The sequence below is a fragment of the Heterodontus francisci genome, chromosome 11 (assembly GCF_036365525.1).
Source record: "Heterodontus francisci isolate sHetFra1 chromosome 11, sHetFra1.hap1, whole genome shotgun sequence".
NCBI classification, from domain to species: domain Eukaryota; kingdom Metazoa; phylum Chordata; class Chondrichthyes; order Heterodontiformes; family Heterodontidae; genus Heterodontus; species Heterodontus francisci.
The window spans coordinates 93,267,548-93,288,014 of NC_090381.1; the positions used below are offsets into that span (position 1 = coordinate 93,267,548).

General features: G+C 52.8%; 1 protein-coding gene across 1 annotated transcript in view; it reads right to left on the bottom strand.

The window, feature by feature from the left end:
* Positions 1–19,469, bottom strand: part of LOC137375392 (zinc finger protein 639-like) — a 30,303-nt gene extending 10,834 nt beyond the window's left edge. The window contains exon 1 of the mRNA XM_068042536.1: positions 19,165–19,469. Within this exon, the coding sequence (XP_067898637.1) occupies positions 19,165–19,222 (58 nt within the window). The 5' untranslated portion in view covers positions 19,223–19,469. The remainder of the gene's footprint in view (positions 1–19,164) is intronic.
* Positions 19,470–20,467: the final 998 nt, after the last annotated feature.

The following is a 20,467-nucleotide window of genomic DNA, read 5'->3' on the forward strand; positions in this document are numbered from 1 at the left end:
AGTGACAAGGTTTTGGAAGGCTTAAAAGTGGACAAATCTCCAGGTCCAGACGATTTGTGTCCCAGGATGCTGTGGAAGGTGAGGATGGAGATTGCAGGGGCTCTGACCCTAATTTTTAATTCCTCTCTGGCCACGGGGGAGGTGCCAGAGGACTGGAGAACAGCTAATGTGGTCCCACTATTTAAGAAAGGTTGTAGAGATAAGGCAGGGAACTATAGACCAGTGAGTCTCACGTCAGTGGTAGGGAAACTATTGGAGAAAATTCTGAAGGAGAGAATCTATCTCCACTTGGAGAGGCAAAATTTGATTAGGAATAGTCAGTCTGGCTTTGTCAGAGGGAGGTCATGCCTAACAAATTTGATTGAATTTTTTTGAGCATGTGACCAGGTGTATAGATGAGGGTAGTGCAGTTGATGTAGTTTACATGGATTTCAGCAAAGCCTTTGACAAGGTCCCACATGGGAGACTTATCAAGAAAGCAAATGCACATGGGATACAAGGTAACTTGATAAGGTGGATTCAAAATTGGCTTAAACACTAAAATAAAAGCAAAATACTGCGGATGCTGGAAATCTGAAACAAAAACAAGAAATGCTGGATTCACTCAGCAGGTCTGGCAGCATCTGTGGAAAGAGAAGCAGAGTTAACGTTTCGGGTCAGTGACCCTTCTTCGGAACTGACAAATATTAGAAAAGTCCAATATTTGTCAGTTCCGAAGAAGGGTCACTGACCCAAAACGTTAACTCTGCTTCTCTTTCCACAGATGCTGCCAGACCTGCTGAGTGAATCCAGCATTTCTTGTTTTTGTTTCAAAATTGGCTTAGCTGTAGGAGACAGAGAGTGATGACAGATGGCTGTTTTAGTGACTGGAAGCCAGTGTCCAGTGGCGTACCACAGGGATCTGTGCTGGGTCCCCTATTGTTTGTCATTTTGTCATTTATATAGATGACTATGTGGGGGGGTAGGATCAGTAAGTTCGCGGATGACACAAAGATTGGCCGAGTGGTTAACAGTGAGGTGGAGTGTCTTAGGTTACAGGAAGATATAGACGGGATGGTCAAATGGGCAGAAAAGTGGCAGATGGAATTTAACCCTGAAAAGTGTGAGGTGATACACTTTGGAAGGAGTAATGTGACACGGAAGTATTCAATGAATGGCCTGACACTGGGAAGTTCCGAGGAAGAAAGGGACCTTGGCGTGTTTGTCCATAGATCTCTGAAGGCAGAAGGACAGGTTAATAGGGTGGTGAAAAAGGCATATGGGACACTTGCCTTTATCAATCGAGGCATAGATTACAAAAGCAGGGAGGTCATGTTGGAGTTGTACAGAACTTTGGTAAGGCCACAGCTGGAGTACTGTGTGCAATCCTGGTCGCCACATTATAGGAAGGATGTGATTGCACTGGAGGGGGTGCAGAGGCGATTCACCAGGATGTTGCCTGGGATGGAACATTTAAGCTATGAAGAGAGGTTGGATAGGCTTGGGTTGTTTTCGCTGGAGCAGAGAAGACTGAGGGGTGACCTGATCGAGGTGTACAAGATTATGAGGGGCATGGACAGGGTGGATAAGGAGCAGCTGTTCCCCTTAGTTGAAGGGTCAGTTACAAGGGGATCACAAGTTTAAGGTGAGGGGCGGGAGGTTTAAGGGGGATTTGAGGAAGAACTTTTTTACCCAGAGGGTGGTATCGGTCTGAAATGCCCTGCCTGGCAGTGTGGTAGAGGCGGGTTGCCTCACATCCTTTAAAAAGTACCTGGATGAGCACTTGGCACGTCATAACATTCAAGGCTAGGGGCCAAGTGCTGGCAAATGGGATCAGGTAGACAGGTCAGGTGTTTTAATGCATCGGTGCAGACTCGATGGGCCGAAGGGCCTCTCCTGCACTGTATTATTCTGTGATTCTGTATCGTAACCTGAGGCTGACCAGAGAAATTTACCTTTGGCCCCATCCTCATCTATGCTATTCCTTGCAGTTATCATTCACAAGCATGGGGTCAACTTCGATGTGTGCTGATAACACCCCGCTCCCCCTCTCCAGCATCTCTCTTGGTTGCTTCAGTGCCCCTGTATTGAAAGACTGCTTCTCCGACATCCAATCTTAAACAGACACAATTTCCTTGAACCAAACATCAGTATGGACAAAGTCATTGACTTCAGCCCATGCCACAATCCTCAACCCCTTGACACTGATTCATCCCTTCCCCGGTCACTACCTGAGGCTGAACGTTGCCATCCTAGTCAACCATAGGCTGAGTTTACAACCCCACATCCTTTCCCATATAACATTCCCTTCTCAACATTGCCATAACAGTGGAGAGAAATCCTATATAACCCAAACACAAAGCAAAAATGAAAACAATCCAGTGGAAACAGAAATGTAATAATACAATTGCCAGTTAAAAATGCAATGTTAGTTTACTGCCTTGGTACTGTTAATGTCAGTGTTTGACCGGTGTTACAACTCTGCTCGGTTGTTTAGCCAGTGTCATAGCCCCTGCTGGTAGTTTACTCGGTGTTATACCCCCTGCCCGGTTGTTTGCTCAATGTTATACCCCCTGCCCGGTTGTTTGCCCTGTGTTATACCCCCTGCCCGGTTGTTTGCCCTGTGTTATACCCCCTGCCTGGTTGTTTGCCCTGTGTTATACCCCCTGCCTGGTTGTTTGCCCTGTGCTATACACTCTGTCCGGTTGTTTGCCCTGTGCTATACACTCTGCCCAGTTGTTTGCCCTGTGTTACACCCCCTGCCCGGTTGTTTGCCCTGTGCTATACACTCTGCCCAGTTGTTTGCCCTGTGTTACACCCCCTGCCCAGTTGTTTGCCCTGTGTTACACCCCCTGCCCGGTTGTTTGCCCTGTGTTATACCCCCTGCCTGGTTGTTTGCCCTGTGCGATACCCCCTCCGGTTGTTTGCCCTGTGCTATACACTCTGTCCGGTTGTTTACCCTTTGCTACACACTCTGCCCAGTTGTTTGCCCTGAGTTATACCCCCTGCCCGGTTGTTTGCCCTGAGTTATACCCCCTGCCCAGTGTTATACCCACAGCCCGATTGTTTGCCCTGTGCTATATGCCCTGCCCAGTTGTTTGCCCTGTGCTATACCACCTGCCCAGTTGTTTGCCCAGTGTTATACCCCCTGCCCGGTTGTTTGCCCAGTGTTATACCCCTGCCCAGTGTTATACCCCCTGCCCAGTTGTTTGCCCAGTGTTATACCCCCTGCCCGGTTGTTTGCCCAGTGTTATACCCCCTGCCCAGTTGTTTACCCAGTGTTATACCCCCTGCCCAGTTGTTTCCCCAGTGTTATACCCCCTGCCCGGTTGTTTCCCCAGTGTTATACCCCCTGCCCGGTTGTTTGCCCAGTGTTATACCCCCTGCCCAGTTGTTTACCCAGTGTTATACCCCCTGCCCGGTTGTTTGCCCAGTGTTATACCCCCTGCCCAGTTGTTTACCCAGTGTTATACCCCCTGCCCAGTTGTTTACCCAGTGTTATACCCCCTGCCCGGTTGTTTGCCCAGTGTTATACCCCCTGCCCAGTTGTTTACCCAGTGTTATACCCCCTGCCTAGTTGTTTACCCAGTGTTATACTCCCTGCCCGGTTGTTTGCCCATACTCACTGCCCGGTTTGCCCAGAGTTATACTCCCTGCCCGGTTGTTTGCCCAGTGTTATACCCCTGCCCAGTTGTTTCCCCAGTGTTATACTCCCTGCCCGGTTATTTGCCCTGTTATACTCCCTGCCCGGTTATTTCCCTTGTTATACTCCCTGCCCGGTTATTTGCCTTGTTATACTCCCTGCCCGGTTATTTGCCTTGTTATACTCCCTGCCCGGTTATTTCCCTTGTTATACTCCCTGCCCGGTTATTTGCCTTGTTATACTCCCTGCCCGGTTATTTCCCTTGTTATACTCCCTGCCCGGTTTGCCCAGTGTTCTACTCCCTGCCCGGTTGTTTGCCCAGTGTTATACTCCCTGCCCGGTTGTTTGCCCAGTGTTATACCCCCTGCCCAGTTCTTTGCCCTCTGTTATACCCCCTGCCCAGTTCTTTGCCCTCTGTTATACCCCCTGCCCAGTTGTTTGCCTTGTTATACCCCCTGCCTGGTTGTTTGCCCTGTTATACTCCCTGCCTGGTTGTTTGCCCTGTTATACTCCCTGCCTGGTTATTTGCCTTGTTATACTCCCTGCCCGGTTATTTGCCCTGTTATACTCCCTGCCTGGTTATTTGCCTTGTTATACCCCCTGCCCAGTTCTTTGCCCTCTGTTATACCCCCTGCCCAGTTCTTTGCCCTCTGTTATACCCCCTGCCCAGTTGTTTGCCTTGTTATACCCCCTGCCTGGTTGTTTGCCCTGTTATACTCCCTGCCTGGTTGTTTGCCCTGTTATACTCCCTGCCTGGTTATTTGCCTTGTTATACTCCCTGCCCGGTTGTTTGCCCAGTGTTATACTCCCTGCCCGGTTGTTTGCCCAGTGTTATACCCCCTGCCCAGTTGTTTGCCCTGTTATACTCCCTGCCCGGTTGTTTGCCCAGTGTTATACCCCCCGCCCGGTTGTTTGCCCTCTTTTCTACTCCCTGCCCGGTTGTTTGCCCTGTTATACTCCCTGCCCGGTTGTTTGCCCTGTTATACTCCCTGCCCGGTTGTTTGCCCTCTGTTATACTCCCTGCCCAGTATTTGCCCACCGTTATACTCCCTGCCCAGTATTTGCCCACCGTTATACTCCCTGCCCGGTTGTTTGCCCTGTTATACTCCCTGCCCAGTGTTTGCCCTGTTATACTCCCTGCCCAGTGTTTGCCCTGTTATACTCCCTGCCCAGTGTTTGCCCTGTTATACTCCCTGCCCAGTGTTTGCCCACTGTTATACTCCCTGCCCAGTGTTTGCCCTGTTATACTCCCTGCCCAGTGTTTGCCCTGTTATACTCACTGCCCGGTTGTTTGCCCTGTTATACTCCCTGCCCGGTTGTTTGCCCTGTTATACTCCCTGCCCAGTGTTTGCCCACTGTTATACTCCCTGCCCGGTTGTTTGCCCTGTTATACTCCCTGCCCGGTTGTTTGCCCTCTGTTATACTCCCTGCCCAGTGTTTGCCCTGTTATACTCCCTGCCCGGTTGTTTGCCCTGTTATACTCCCTGCCCAGTGTTTGCCCTGTTATACTCCCTGCCCAGTGTTTGCCCTGTTATACTCCCTGCCCAGTGTTTGCCCTGTTATACTCCCTGCCCAGTGTTTGCCCTGTTATACTCCCTGCCCAGTGTTTGCCCTGTTATACTCCCTGCCCAGTGTTTGCCCTGTTATACTCCCTGCCCGGTTGTTTGCCCTGTTATACTCCCTGCCCAGTGTTTGCCCACTGTTATACTCCCTGCCCGGTTGTTTGCCCTGTTATACTCCCTGCCCAGTTGTTTGCCCTGTTATACTCCCTGCCCGGTTGTTTGCCCTGTTATACTCCCTGCCCGGTTGTTTGCCCTGTTATACTCCCTGCCCGGTTGTTTGCCCTGTTATACTCCCTGCCCGCTTGTTTGCCCTGTTATACTCCCTGCCCGCTTGTTTGCCCTGTTATACTGCCTGCCTAGTGTTTGCCCTCTGTTCTACTGCCTGCTCAGTTGTTTGCCCTGTTATACTCCCTGCCCAGTGTTTGCCCACTGTTATACTCCCTGCCCGGTTGTTTGCCCTGTTATACTCCCTGCCCGGTTGTTTGCCCTCTGTTATACTCCCTGCCCGGTTGTTTGCCCATACTCCCTGCCCGGTTGTTTGCCCACTGTTATACTCCCTGCCCGGTTGTTTGCCCACTGTTATACTCCCTGCCCGGTTGTTTGCCCACTGTTATACTCCCTGCCCGGTTGTTTGCCCTGTTATACTCCCTGCCCGGTTGTTTGCCCTGTTATACTCCCTGCCCGGTTGTTTGCCCTGCTATACTCCCTGCCCGGTTGTTTGCCCACTGTTATACTCCCTGCCCGGTTGTTTGCCCTCTGTTATACTCCCTGCCCGGTTGTTTGCCCTCTGTTATACTCCCTGCCCGGTTGTTTGCCCTGTTATACTCCCTGCCCGGTTGTTTGCCCTGTTATACTCCCTGCCCGGTTGTTTGCCCTGCTATACTCCCTGCCCGGTTGTTTGCCCACTGTTATACTCCCTGCCCGGTTGTTTGCCCACTGTTATACTCCCTGCCCGGTTGTTTGCCCTCTGTTATACTCCCTGCCCGGTTGTTTGCCCATACTCCCTGCCCGGTTGTTTGCCCTGTTATACTCCCTGCCCAGTGTTTGCCCTCTGTTATACTCCCTGCCCGGTTGTTTGCCCACTGTTATACTCCCTGCCTAGTGTATGCCCACTGTTATACTCCCTGCCCGGTTGTTTGCCCACTGTTATACTCCCTGCCCGGTTGTTTGCCCATACTCCCTGCCCGGTTGTTTACCCACTGTTATACTCCCTGCCCGGTTGTTTGCCCACTGTTATACTCCCTGCCCAGTGTTTGCCCACTGTTATACTCCCTGCCCGGTTGTTTGCCCTGTTATACTCCCTGCCCGGTTGTTTGCCCTGTTATACTCCCTGCCCGGTTGTTTACCCTGTTATACTCCCTGCCCGGTTGTTTGCCCTGTTATACTCCCTGCCCGGTTGTTTGCCCTGTTATACTCCCTGCCCGGTTGTTTGCCCACTGTTATACTCCCTGCCCGGTTGTTTGCCCTGTTATACTCCCTGCCCGGTTGTTTGCCCTGTTATACTGCCTGCCTAGTGTTTGCCCTCTGTTCTACTGCCTGCTCAGTTGTTTGCCCTGTTATACTCCCTGCCCAGTGTTTGCCCTGTTATACTCCCTGCCCAGTGTTTGCCCACTGTAATACTCCCTGCCCGGTTGTTTGCCCTGTTATACTCCCTGCCCAGTTGTTTGCCCTGTTATACTCCCTGCCCGGTTGTTTGCCCTGTTATACTCCCTGCCCAGTGTTTGCCCTGTTATACTGCCTGCCCGGTTGTTTGCCCTGTTATACTCCCTGCCCGGTTGTTTGCCCTGTTATACTCCCTGCCCGGTTGTTTGCCCTGTTATACTGCCTGCCTAGTGTTTGCCCTCTGTTCTACTGCCTGCTCAGTTGTTTGCCCTGTTATACTCCCTGCCCAGTGTTTGCCCACTGTTATACTCCCTGCCCGGTTGTTTGCCCTGTTATACTCCCTGCCCGGTTGTTTGCCCTCTGTTATACTCCCTGCCCGGTTGTTTGCCCATACTCCCTGCCCGGTTGTTTACCCACTGTTATACTCCCTGCCCGGTTGTTTGCCCACTGTTATACTCCCTGCCCGGTTGTTTGCCCACTGTTATACTCCCTGCCCGGTTGTTTGCCCACTGTTATACTCCCTGCCCGGTTGTTTGCCCTGTTATACTCCCTGCCCGGTTGTTTGCCCTGTTATACTCCCTGCCCGGTTGTTTGCCCACTGTTATACTCCCTGCCCGGTTGTTTGCCCTCTGTTATACTCCCTGCCCGGTTGTTTGCCCTGTTATATTCCCTGCCCGGTTGTTTGCCCTGTTATACTCCCTGCCCGGTTGTTTGCCCTCTGTTATACTCCCTGCCCAGTTGTTTGCCCTGTTATACTCCCTGCCCAGTGTTTGCCCACTGTTATACTCCCTGCCCGGTTGTTTGCCCTCTGTTATACTCCCTGCCCGGTTGTTTGCCCATACTCCCTGCCCGGTTGTTTGCCCTGTTATACTCCCTGCCTAGTGTATGCCCACTGTTATACTCCCTGCCCGGTTGTTTCCCCAGTGTTATACCCCCTGCCCGGTTGTTTGCCCAGTGTTATACCCCCTGCCCAGTTGTTTACCCAGTGTTATACCCCCTGCCCAGTTGTTTACCCAGTGTTATACCCCCTGCCCAGTTGTTTGCCCAGTGTTATACCCCCTGCCCAGTTGTTTACCCAGTGTTATACCCCCTGCCTAGTTGTTTACCCAGTGTTATACTCCCTGCCCGGTTGTTTGCCCATACTCACTGCCCGGTTTGCCCAGAGTTATACTCCCTGCCCGGTTGTTTGCCCAGTGTTATACCCCTGCCCAGTTGTTTCCCCAGTGTTATACTCCCTGCCCGGTTATTTGCCCTGTTATACTCCCTGCCCGGTTATTTCCCTTGTTATACTCCCTGCCCGGTTATTTGCCTTGTTATACTCCCTGCCCGGTTATTTGCCTTGTTATACTCCCTGCCCGGTTATTTCCCTTGTTATACTCCCTGCCCGGTTATTTGCCTTGTTATACTCCCTGCCCGGTTATTTCCCTTGTTATACTCCCTGCCCGGTTTGCCCAGTGTTCTACTCCCTGCCCGGTTGTTTGCCCAGTGTTATACTCCCTGCCCGGTTGTTTGCCCAGTGTTATACCCCCTGCCCAGTTCTTTGCCCTCTGTTATACCCCCTGCCCAGTTCTTTGCCCTCTGTTATACCCCCTGCCCAGTTCTTTGCCTTGTTATACCCCCTGCCTGGTTGTTTGCCCTGTTATACTCCCTGCCTGGTTGTTTGCCCTGTTATACTCCCTGCCTGGTTATTTGCCTTGTTATACTCCCTGCCCGGTTATTTGCCCTGTTATACTCCCTGCCTGGTTATTTGCCTTGTTATACCCCCTGCCCAGTTCTTTGCCCTCTGTTATACCCCCTGCCCAGTTCTTTGCCCTCTGTTATACCCCCTGCCCAGTTGTTTGCCTTGTTATACCCCCTGCCTGGTTGTTTGCCCTGTTATACTCCCTGCCTGGTTATTTGCCTTGTTATACTCCCTGCCCGGTTGTTTGCCCAGTGTTATACTCCCTGCCCGGTTGTTTGCCCAGTGTTATACCCCCTGCCCAGTTGTTTGCCCTGTTATACTCCCTGCCCGGTTGTTTGCCCAGTGTTATACCCCCCGCCCGGTTGTTTGCCCTCTGTTCTACTCCCTGCCCGGTTGTTTGCCCTGTTATACTCCCTGCCCGGTTGTTTGCCCTGTTATACTCCCTGCCCGGTTGTTTGCCCTCTGTTATACTCCCTGCCCAGTATTTGCCCACCGTTATACTCCCTGCCCAGTATTTGCCCACCGTTATACTCCCTGCCCGGTTGTTTGCCCTGTTATACTCCCTGCCCAGTGTTTGCCCTGTTATACTCCCTGCCCAGTGTTTGCCCTGTTATACTCCCTGCCCAGTGTTTGCCCACTGTTATACTCCCTGCCCAGTGTTTGCCCTGTTATACTCCCTGCCCAGTGTTTGCCCTGTTATACTCCCTGCCCGGTTGTTTGCCCTGTTATACTCCCTGCCCGGTTGTTTGCCCTGTTATACTCCCTGCCCAGTGTTTGCCCACTGTTATACTCCCTGCCCGGTTGTTTGCCCTGTTATACTCCCTGCCCGGTTGTTTGCCCTCTGTTATACTCCCTGCCCAGTGTTTGCCCTGTTATACTCCCTGCCCGGTTGTTTGCCCTGTTATACTCCCTGCCCAGTGTTTGCCCTGTTATACTCCCTGCCCAGTGTTTGCCCTGTTATACTCCCTGCCCAGTGTTTGCCCTGTTATACTCCCTGCCCAGTGTTTGCCCTGTTATACTCCCTGCCCAGTGTTTGCCCTGTTATACTCCCTGCCCGGTTGTTTGCCCTGTTATACTCCCTGCCCAGTGTTTGCCCTGTTATACTCCCTGCCCAGTGTTTGCCCACTGTTATACTCCCTGCCCGGTTGTTTGCCCTGTTATACTCCCTGCCCAGTTGTTTGCCCTGTTATACTCCCTGCCCGGTTGTTTGCCCTGTTATACTCCCTGCCCAGTGTTTGCCCTGTTATACTGCCTGCCCGGTTGTTTGCCCTGTTATACTCCCTGCCCGCTTGTTTGCCCTGTTATACTCCCTGCCCGCTTGTTTGCCCTGTTATACTGCCTGCCTAGTGTTTGCCCTCTGTTCTACTGCCTGCTCAGTTGTTTGCCCTGTTATACTCCCTGCCCAGTGTTTGCCCACTGTTATACTCCCTGCCCGGTTGTTTGCCCTGTTATACTCCCTGCCCGGTTGTTTGCCCTCTGTTATACTCCCTGCCCGGTTGTTTGCCCATACTCCCTGCCCGGTTGTTTGCCCACTGTTATACTCCCTGCCCGGTTGTTTGCCCACTGTTATACTCCCTGCCCGGTTGTTTGCCCACTGTTATACTCCCTGCCCGGTTGTTTGCCCTGTTATACTCCCTGCCCGGTTGTTTGCCCTGTTATACTCCCTGCCCGGTTGTTTGCCCTGCTATACTCCCTGCCCGGTTGTTTGCCCACTGTTATACTCCCTGCCCGGTTGTTTGCCCTCTGTTATACTCCCTGCCCGGTTGTTTGCCCTCTGTTATACTCCCTGCCCGGTTGTTTGCCCTGTTATACTCCCTGCCCGGTTGTTTGCCCTCTGTTATACTCCCTGCCCAGTTGTTTGCCCTGTTATACTCCCTGCCCAGTGTTTGCCCACTGTTATACTCCCTGCCCGGTTGTTTGCCCTCTGTTATACTCCCTGCCCAGTTGTTTGCCCATACTCCCTGCCCGGTTGTTTGCCCTGTTATACTCCCTGCCCAGTGTTTGCCCTCTGTTATACTCCCTGCCCGGTTGTTTGCCCACTGTTATACTCCCTGCCTAGTGTATGCCCACTGTTATACTCCCTGCCCGGTTGTTTGCCCACTGTTATACTCCCTGCCCGGTTGTTTGCCCATACTCCCTGCCCGGTTGTTTACCCACTGTTATACTCCCTGCCCGGTTGTTTGCCCACTGTTATACTCCCTGCCCAGTGTTTGCCCACTGTTATACTCCCTGCCCGGTTGTTTGCCCTGTTATACTCCCTGCCCGGTTGTTTGCCCTGTTATACTCCCTGCCCGGTTGTTTACCCTGTTATACTCCCTGCCCGGTTGTTTGCCCTGTTATACTCCCTGCCCGGTTGTTTGCCCTGTTATACTCCCTGCCCGGTTGTTTGCCCACTGTTATACTCCCTGCCCGGTTGTTTGCCCTGTTATACTCCCTGCCCGGTTGTTTGCCCTGTTATACTGCCTGCCTAGTGTTTGCCCTCTGTTCTACTGCCTGCTCAGTTGTTTGCCCTGTTATACTCCCTGCCCAGTGTTTGCCCTGTTATACTCCCTGCCCAGTGTTTGCCCACTGTAATACTCCCTGCCCGGTTGTTTGCCCTGTTATACTCCCTGCCCAGTTGTTTGCCCTGTTATACTCCCTGCCCGGTTGTTTGCCCTGTTATACTCCCTGCCCAGTGTTTGCCCTGTTATACTGCCTGCCCGGTTGTTTGCCCTGTTATACTCCCTGCCCGGTTGTTTGCCCTGTTATACTCCCTGCCCGGTTGTTTGCCCTGTTATACTGCCTGCCTAGTGTTTGCCCTCTGTTCTACTGCCTGCTCAGTTGTTTGCCCTGTTATACTCCCTGCCCAGTGTTTGCCCACTGTTATACTCCCTGCCCGGTTGTTTGCCCTGTTATACTCCCTGCCCGGTTGTTTGCCCTCTGTTATACTCCCTGCCCGGTTGTTTGCCCATACTCCCTGCCCGGTTGTTTACCCACTGTTATACTCCCTGCCCGGTTGTTTGCCCACTGTTATACTCCCTGCCCGGTTGTTTGCCCACTGTTATACTCCCTGCCCGGTTGTTTGCCCACTGTTATACTCCCTGCCCGGTTGTTTGCCCTGTTATACTCCCTGCCCGGTTGTTTGCCCTGTTATACTCCCTGCCCGGTTGTTTGCCCACTGTTATACTCCCTGCCCGGTTGTTTGCCCTCTGTTATACTCCCTGCCCGGTTGTTTGCCCTGTTATACTCCCTGCCCGGTTGTTTGCCCTGTTATACTCCCTGCCCGGTTGTTTGCCCTCTGTTATACTCCCTGCCCAGTTGTTTGCCCTGTTATACTCCCTGCCCAGTGTTTGCCCACTGTTATACTCCCTGCCCGGTTGTTTGCCCTCTGTTATACTCCCTGCCCGGTTGTTTGCCCATACTCCCTGCCCGGTTGTTTGCCCTGTTATACTCCCTGCCTAGTGTATGCCCACTGTTATACTCCCTGCCCGGTTGTTTGCCCACTGTTATACTCCCTGCCCGGTTGTTTGCCCATACTCCCTGCCCGGTTGTTTACCCACTGTTATACTCCCTGCCCGGTTGTTTGCCCACTGTTATACTCCCTGCCCAGTGTTTGCCCACTGTTATACTCCCTGCCCGGTTGTTTGCCCTGTTATACTCCCTGCCCGGTTGTTTGCCCTGTTATACTCCCTGCCCGGTTGTTTGCCCTGTTATACTCCCTGCCCGGTTGTTTGCCCTGTTATACTCCCTGCCCGGTTGTTTGCCCTGTTATACTCCCTGCCCGGTTGTTTGCCCACTGTTATACTCCCTGCCCGGTTGTTTGCCCTGTTATACGCCCTGCCCGGTTGTTTGCCCATACTCCCTGCCCGGTTGTTTACCCACTGTTATACTCCCTGCCCGGTTGTTTGCCCACTGTTATACTCCCTGCCCAGTTGTTTGCCCACTGTTATACTCCCTGCCCGTTTGTTTACCCACTGTTATACTCCCTGCCCGGTTGTTTGCCCTGTTATACTCCCTGCCCGGTTGTTTGCCCACTGTTATACTCCCTGCCCGGTTGTTTGCCCTGTTATACTCCCTGCCCGGTTGTTTGCCCACTGTTATACTCCCTGCCCGGTTGTTTGCCCTGTTATACTCCCTGCCCGGTTGTTTGCCCTGTTATACTCCCTGCCCGGTTGTTTGCCCTGTTATACTCCCTGCCCGGTTGTTTGCCCTGTTATACTCCCTGCCCGGTTGTTTGCCCTCTGTTATACTCCCTGCCCAGTGTTTGCCCACTGTTATACTCCCTGCCCGGTTGTTTGCCCTCTGTTACACTCCCTGCCCGGTTGTTTGCCCATACTCCCTGCCCGGTTGTTTACCCACTGTTATACTCCCTGCCCGGTTGTTTGCCCACTGTTATACTCCCTGCCCAGTGTTTGCCCACTGTTATACTCCCTGCCCGGTTGTTTGCCCTGTTATACTCCCTGCCCAGTGTTTGCCCACTGTTATACTCCCTGCCCGGTTGTTTGCCCTCTGTTACACTCCCTGCCCGGTTGTTTGCCCATACTCCCTGCCCGGTTGTTTGCCCACTGTTATACTCCCTGCCCAGTGTTTGCCCACTGTTATACTCCCTGCCCGGTTGTTTGCCCTGTTATACTCCCTGCCCGGTTGTTTGCCCTGTTATACTCCCTGCCCGGTTGTTTGCCCTGTTATACTCCCTGCCCGGTTGTTTGCCCACTGTTATACTCCCTGCCCGGTTGTTTGCCCACTGTTATACTCCCTGCCCGGTTGTTTGCCCTGTTATACGCCCTGCCCGGTTGTTTGCCCATACTCCCTGCCCGGTTGTTTACCCACTGTTATACTCCCTGCCCGGTTGTTTGCCCACTGTTATACTCCCTGCCCAGTTGTTTGCCCACTGTTATACTCCCTGCCCAGTTGTTTACCCACTGTTATACTCCCTGCCCGGTTGTTTGCCCTGTTATACTCCCTGCCCGGTTGTTTGCCCACTGTTATACTCCCTGCCCGGTTGTTTGCCCTGTTATACTCCCTGCCCGGTTGTTTGCCCAGTTATACTCCCTGCCCGGTTGTTTGCCCACTGTTATACTCCCTGCCCGGTTGTTTGCCCTGTTATACTCCCTGCCCGGTTGTTTGCCCTGTTATACTCCCTGCCCGGTTGTTTGCCCTGTTATACTCCCTGCCCGGTTGTTTGCCCTCTGTTATACTCCCTGCCCAGTGTTTGCCCACTGTTATACTCCCTGCCCGGTTGTTTGCCCTCTGTTACACTCCCTGCCCGGTTGTTTGCCCATACTCCCTGCCCGGTTGTTTACCCACTGTTATACTCCCTGCCCGGTTGTTTGCCCACTGTTATACTCCCTGCCCAGTGTTTGCCCACTGTTATACTCCCTGCCCGGTTGTTTGCCCTGTTATACTCCCTGCCCAGTGTTTGCCCACTGTTATACTCCCTGCCCGGTTGTTTGCCCTCTGTTACACTCCCTGCCCGGTTGTTTGCCCATACTCCCTGCCCGGTTGTTTACCCACTGTTATACTCCCTGCCCGGTTGTTTGCACTCTGTTATACCCCCTGCCCAGTTGTTTGCCCTCTGTTATACCCCCTGCCCAGTTGTTTGCCCCGTTATACCCCCTGCCCAGTTGTTTGCCCCGTTATACTCCCTGCCTGGTTGTTTGCCCAGTGTTATACTCCCTGCCCGGTTGTTTGCACTCTGTTATACTCCCTGCCCGGTTGTTTGCCCAGTGTTATACTCCCTGCCCGGTTATTTGCCCACTGTTATACTCCCTGCCCGGTTGTTTGCCCTCTGTTATACTCCCTGCCCGGTTGTTTGCCCTGTTATACACCCTGCCCGGTTGTTTGCCCTGTTATACTCCCTGCCCGGTTGTTTGCCCTGTTATACTCCCTGCCCGGTTGTTTGCCCTCTGTTATACTCCCTGCCCGGTTGTTTGCCCTGTTATACTCCCTGCCCGGTTGTTTGCCCTCTGTTATACTCCCTGCCCGGTTGTTTACCCACTGTTATACTCCCTGCCCGGTTGTTTGCCCACTGTTATACTCCCTGCCCGGTGTTTGCCCACTGTTATACTCCCTGCCCGGTTGTTTGCCCTGTTATACTCCCTGCCCGGTTGTTTGCCCTCTGTTATACTCCCTGCCCGGTTGTTTGCCCTGTTATACTCCCTGCCCGGTTGTTTGCCCTCTGTTATACTCCCTGCCCGGTTGTTTACCCACTGTTATACTCCCTGCCCGGTTGTTTGCCCTCTGTTATACTCCCTGCCCGGTTGTTTAACCACTGTTATACTCCCTGCCCAGTGTTTGCCCACTGTTATACTCCCTGCCCGGTTGTTTGCCCACTGTTATACTCCCTGCCCGGTTGTTTGCCTTGTTATACTCCCTGCCCGGTTGTTTGCCTTGTTATACCCCCTGCCCGGTTGTTTGCCCTCTGTTATACTCCCTGCCCGGTTGTTTGCCCAGTGTTATACTCCCTGCCCGGTTGTTTGCCCAGTGTTATACTCCCTGCCAAGTTATTTGCCTTGTTATACTCCCTGCCCGGTTATTTGCCCAGTGTTATACTCCCTGCCCCGTTGTTTGCCCAGTGTTATACTCCCTGCCCGGTTGTTTGCCCAGTGTTCTACTCCCTGCCTGGTTATTTGCCTTGTTATACTCCCTGCCCGGTTATTTGCCTTGTTATACTCCCTGCCCGGTTATTTGCCTTGTTATACTCCCTGCCCGGTTATTTGCCTTGTTATACTCCCTGCCCGGTTGTTTGCCCAGTGTTATACTCCCGGCCCAGTTATTTGCCTTGTTATACTCCCTGCCCGATTGTTTGCCCAGTGTTCTACTCCCTGCCTGGTTATTTGCCTTGTTATACTCCCTGCCTGGTTATTTGCCTTGTTATACTCCCTGCCCGGTTATTTGCCTTGTTATACTCCCTGCCCGGTTATTTGCCTTGTTATACTCCCTGCCCGGTTGTTTGCCCAGTGTTATACTCCCGGCCCGGTTATTTGCCTTGTTATACTCCCTGCCTGGTTATTTGCCTTGTTATACTCCCTGCCCGGTTATTTGCCTTGTTATACTCCCTGCCCGGTTATTTGCCTTGTTATACTCCCTGCCCGGTTGTTTGCCCAGTGTTATACTCCCTGCCCGGTTATTTGCCTTGTTATACTCCCTGCCCGGTTATTTGCCTTGTTATACTCCCTGCCCGGTTATTTGCCTTGTTATACTCCCTGCCTGGTTATTTGCCTTGTTATACTCCCTGCCCGGTTATTTGCCTTGTTATACTCCCTGCCTGGTTATTTGCCTTGTTATACTCCCTGCCCGGTTATTTGCCTTGTTCTACTCACTGCCCGGTTTGCCCAGTGTTATACTCCCTGCCCGGTTGTTTGCCCAGTGTTATACTCCCTGCCCGGTTGTTTGCCCACTGTTATACTCCCTGCCCGATTGTTTGCCCAGTGTTATACTCCCTGCCTGGTTATTTGCCTTGTTATACTCCCTGCCTGGTTATTTGCCTTGTTATACTCACTGCCCGGTTTGCCCAATGTTATACTCCCTGCCCGGTTGTTTGCCCTGTTGTACTCCCTGCCCGGTTGTTTGCCCTGTTATACTCCCTGCCCGGTTGTTTGCCCTCTGTTCTACTGCCTGCCCAGTTGTTTGCCCTGTTATACTCCCTGCCCGGTTGTTTGCCCTGTTGTACTCCCTGCCCGATTGTTTGCCCTGTTATACTCCCTGCCCAGTTATACTCCCTGCCTAGTGTTTGCCCTCTGTTCTACTGCCTGCCCAGTTGTTTGCCCTGTTATACTCCCTGCCCAGTGTTTGCCCACTGTTATACTCCCTGCCCGGTTGTTTGCCCCGTTATACTCCCTGCCCGGTTGTTTGCCCCGTTATACTCCCTGCCCAGTGTTTGCCCTCTGTTCTACTGCCTGCCCAGTTGTTTGCCCTGTTATACTCCCTGCCCGGTTGTTTGCCCTGTTATACTCCCTGCCCAGTTATACTCCCTGCCTAGTGTTTGCCCTCTGTTCTACTGCCTGCTCAGTTGTTTGCCCTGTTATACTCCCTGCCCAGTGTTTGCCCACTGTTATACTCCCTGCCCGGTTGTTTGCCCTGTTATACTCCCTGCCCAGTGTTTGCCCTGTTATACTCCCTGCCCAGTGTTTGCCCACTGTTATACTCCCTGCCCGGTTGTTTGCCCACTGATACTCCCTGCCCGGTTGTTTGCCCTCTGTTATACCCCCTGCCCGGTTGTTTGCCCTGTTATACTCCCTGCCCAGTGTTTGCCCACTGTTATACTCCCTGCCCGGTTGTTTGCCCTCTGTTATACCCCCTGCCCGGTTGTTTGCCCTCTGTTCTACTCCCTGCCCGGTTGTTTGCCCTGTTATACTCCCTGCCCGGTTGTTTGCCCTCTGTTATACCCCCTGCCCGGTTGTTTGCCCACTGTTATACTCCCTGCCCGGTTGTTTGCCCTCTGTTATACCCCCTGCCCGGTAGTTTGCCCTCTGTTATACCCCCTGCCCGGTAGTTTGCCCTCTGTTATACCCCCTGCCCGGTTGTTTGCCCACTGTTATACTCCCTGCCCGGTTGTTTGCCCTCTGTTATACCCCCTGCCCGGTTGTTTGCCCACTGTTATACTCCCTGCCCGGTTGTTTGCCCTCTGTTATACCCCCTGCCCGGTAGTTTGCCCTCTGTTATACCCCCTGCCCGGTTGTTTGCCCTCTGTTCTACTCCCTGCCCGGTTGTTTGTCCTGTTATACTCCCTGCCCGGTTGTTTGCCCTCTGTTATACCCCCTGCCCGGTTGTTTGCCCACTGTTATACCCCCTGCCCGGTTGTTTGCCCACTGTTATACTCCCTGCCCGGTTGTTTGCCCAAACTCCCTGCACGGTTTTTTGCCTTGTTATACTCCCTGCCCGGTTGTTTGCCCTCTGTTATACCCCCTGCCCGGTTGTTTGCCCTGTTATACTCCCTGCCCAGTGTTTGCCCACTGTTATACTCCCTGCCCGGTTGTTTGCCCAAACTCCCTGCACGGTTTTTTGCCTTGTTATACTCCCTGCCCGGTTGTTTGCCCTCTGTTATACCCCCTGCCCGGTTGTTTGCCCTGTTATACTCCCTGCCCAGTGTTTGCCCACTGTTATACTCCCTGCCCGGTTGTTTGCCCACTGTTCTACTCCCTGCCCGGTTGTTTGCCCTGTTCGCCTCCCTGCCCGGTTGTTTGCCTTGTTATACTCCCTGCCCAGTGTTTTCCCTGTTATACTCCCTGCCCAGTGTTTGCCCTGTTATACTCCCTGCCCGGTTGTTTGCCCTGTTATACTCCCTGCCCGGTGTTTGCCCACTGTTATACTCCCTGCCCGGTTGTTTGCCCTGTTATACTCCCTGCCCAGTGTTTGCCCACTGTTATACTCCCTGCCCAGTTGTTTGCCCTCTGTTATACTCCCTGCCCGGTTGTTTGCCCATACTCCCTGCCCGGTTTTTTGCCCTCTGTTATACTCCCTGCCCGGTTGTTTGCCCACTGTTCTGCTCCCTGCCCGGTTATTTGCCTTGTTATACTCCCTGCCCGATTGTTTGCCCAGTGTTATACTCCCTGCCCGGTTGTTTGCCCAGTGTTATACTCCCTGCCCGGTTGTTTGCCCTGTTATACTCCCTGCCCGGTTGTTTGCCCAGTGTTATACCCCCTGCCCGGTTGTTTGCCCAGTGTTATACCCCCTGCCCGGTTGTTTGCCCAGTGTTATACCCCCTGCCCGGTTGTTTGCCCAGTGTTATACTCCCTGCCTGGTTGTTTGCCCAGTGTTATACCCCCTGCCCGGTTATTTGCCCAGTGTTATACTCCCTGCCCGGTTGTTTGCCCTGTTATACTCCCTGCCCGGTTGTTTGCCTTGTTATACTCCCTGCCCGGTTATTTGCCCAGTGTTATACTCCCTGCCCGGTTGTTTGCCTTGTTATACTCCCTGCCCGGTTATTTGCCCAGTGTTATACCCCCTGCCCGGTTGTTTGCCCAGTGTTATACCCCCTGCCCGGTTGTTTGCCCAGTGTTATACTCCCTGCCCGGTTGTTTGCCCAGTGTTATACCCCCTGCCCGGTTGTTTGCCCAGTGTTATACCCCCTGCCCGGTTGTTTGCCCAGTGTTATACTCCCTGCCTGGTTGTTTGCCCAGTGTTATACTCCCTGCCCGGTTGTTTGCCCAGTGTTATACTCCCTGCCCGGTTGTTTGCCCAGTGTTATACCCCCTGCCCAGTTGTTTGCCCTGTTATACTCCCTGCCCGGTTGTTTGCCCTGTTATACTCCCTGCCCGGTTGTTTGCCCAGTGTTATACCCCCTGCCCGGTTGTTTGCCCTGTTATACTCCCTGCCCGGTTGTTTGCCCTGTTATACTCCCTGCCCGGTTGTTTGCCCTGTTATACTCCCTGCCTGGTTGTTTGCCCAGTGTTATACCCCCTGCCCGGTTGTTTGCCCAGTGTTATACTCCCTGCCCGGTTGTTTGCCCAGTGTTATACTCCCTGCCCGGTTGTTTGCCCAGTGTTATACTCCCTGCCCGGTTGTTTGCCCAGTGTTATACTCCCTGCCCGGTTGTTTGCCCAGTGTTATACCCCCTGCCCGGTTGTTTGCCCAGTGTTATACTCCCTACCCGGTTGTTTGCCCAGTGTTATACTCCCTGCCCGGTTGTTTGCCCAGTGTTGCATGTTGACCAGTTTCTGTTTAACTCTGTTTAAGGGCCTCCTCCTCCCTTCTAAAACACTCTAAAACTCTATTACCGGAGTAACGCGAGGGATTTAAACCCTTCCTCCTCTTCCTCTTGCCATTTTCACTCATGGTGCCCCGGCTGAAAAGCGTCGTTTGGCCCCGGCCCTCAGCCGCTCCCAGCCCCCCGCGACTTGAAGCTTGGGGACCTCGGCTCGGCCTGGCCCTACCCGGCCTCACTGCAAGCAGCGGGAAAGCCCAATCTCTTCGTCCGGAAAGGCCAGCTGCCACTCGATAGGACCCCAAGCCTCGGTCTCTCCGTTCCTTTGATTCGCTCTTTGCTCGGCCACGATCACAAATGGAGACGTTCCCTAACCGGGTGACGTCACCACCGCTTCCGGGCCCGACTTTCCCTGCGCGCGCAGAGGGAGCGTCGCTATTTTCCAAATCGGAGACAAAGCGTCGAAGACTCCGCAGTGGTCATTTGGCGTACAATGTTTACGAAACCCAGCCCAATTAGATGATCAGTGAACTTCCATCCTTTTATATAAATCCAAGTTATTTCATTTTTATACCATTTTTCCAACAATAACTTTTATTTACAGTCTTTTTATATGCATTTGCATTTATATAGCACCTTCCACGATCACAGGATGTCCCAAAAGCACTTAACCGCCAATGAAGTGCTTACTGTTGTAATATTGGAAACACGGCAGCCAATTTGTGCACAGCAAACTCCCACAAACAGCAACATGATAATGGCCAGATAATCTGTTTTTGTGATGTTAATGAAGGATATATTGGCTAGGACACCACGGATAATTCCCCTGCTTTTCCTGATATTCACCTGAGACAGCAGGCAAAGCCTCGGTTTAATGTCTCATCCAAAAAAACAGCAGTTCTTAACAGTGTAGTTCTCCCTCAATACTGGAGTATCAGCTTGGATATTTGTGCTCTAGTCTCTAGAGTGCAAGAACGAAGTCCAAAGTACGGAAAGTCCTCATCAGAGAACTCCTCTTTGCTGACGATGCTGCTTTAACATCTCACACTGACCTAACCATCAGCCTCAAGAAAATGAACATCATGGGGCAGGACGTCAGAAATGCTCCATCCATCAATATTGGCGACCACGCTCTGGAAGTGGTTCAAGAGTTCACCTACCGAGGCTCACCTATCACCAGTAACCTGTCTCTAGATGCAGAAATCAACAAGCGCATGGGTAAGGCTTCCACTGCTATGTCCAGACTGGCCAAGAGAGTGAGGGAAAATGGCGCACTGACACGGAACACAAAAGTCCGAGTGTATCAGGCCTGTGTCCTCAGTACCTTGCTCTACGGCAGCGAGGCCTGGACAACGTATGCCAGCCAAGAGCGACGT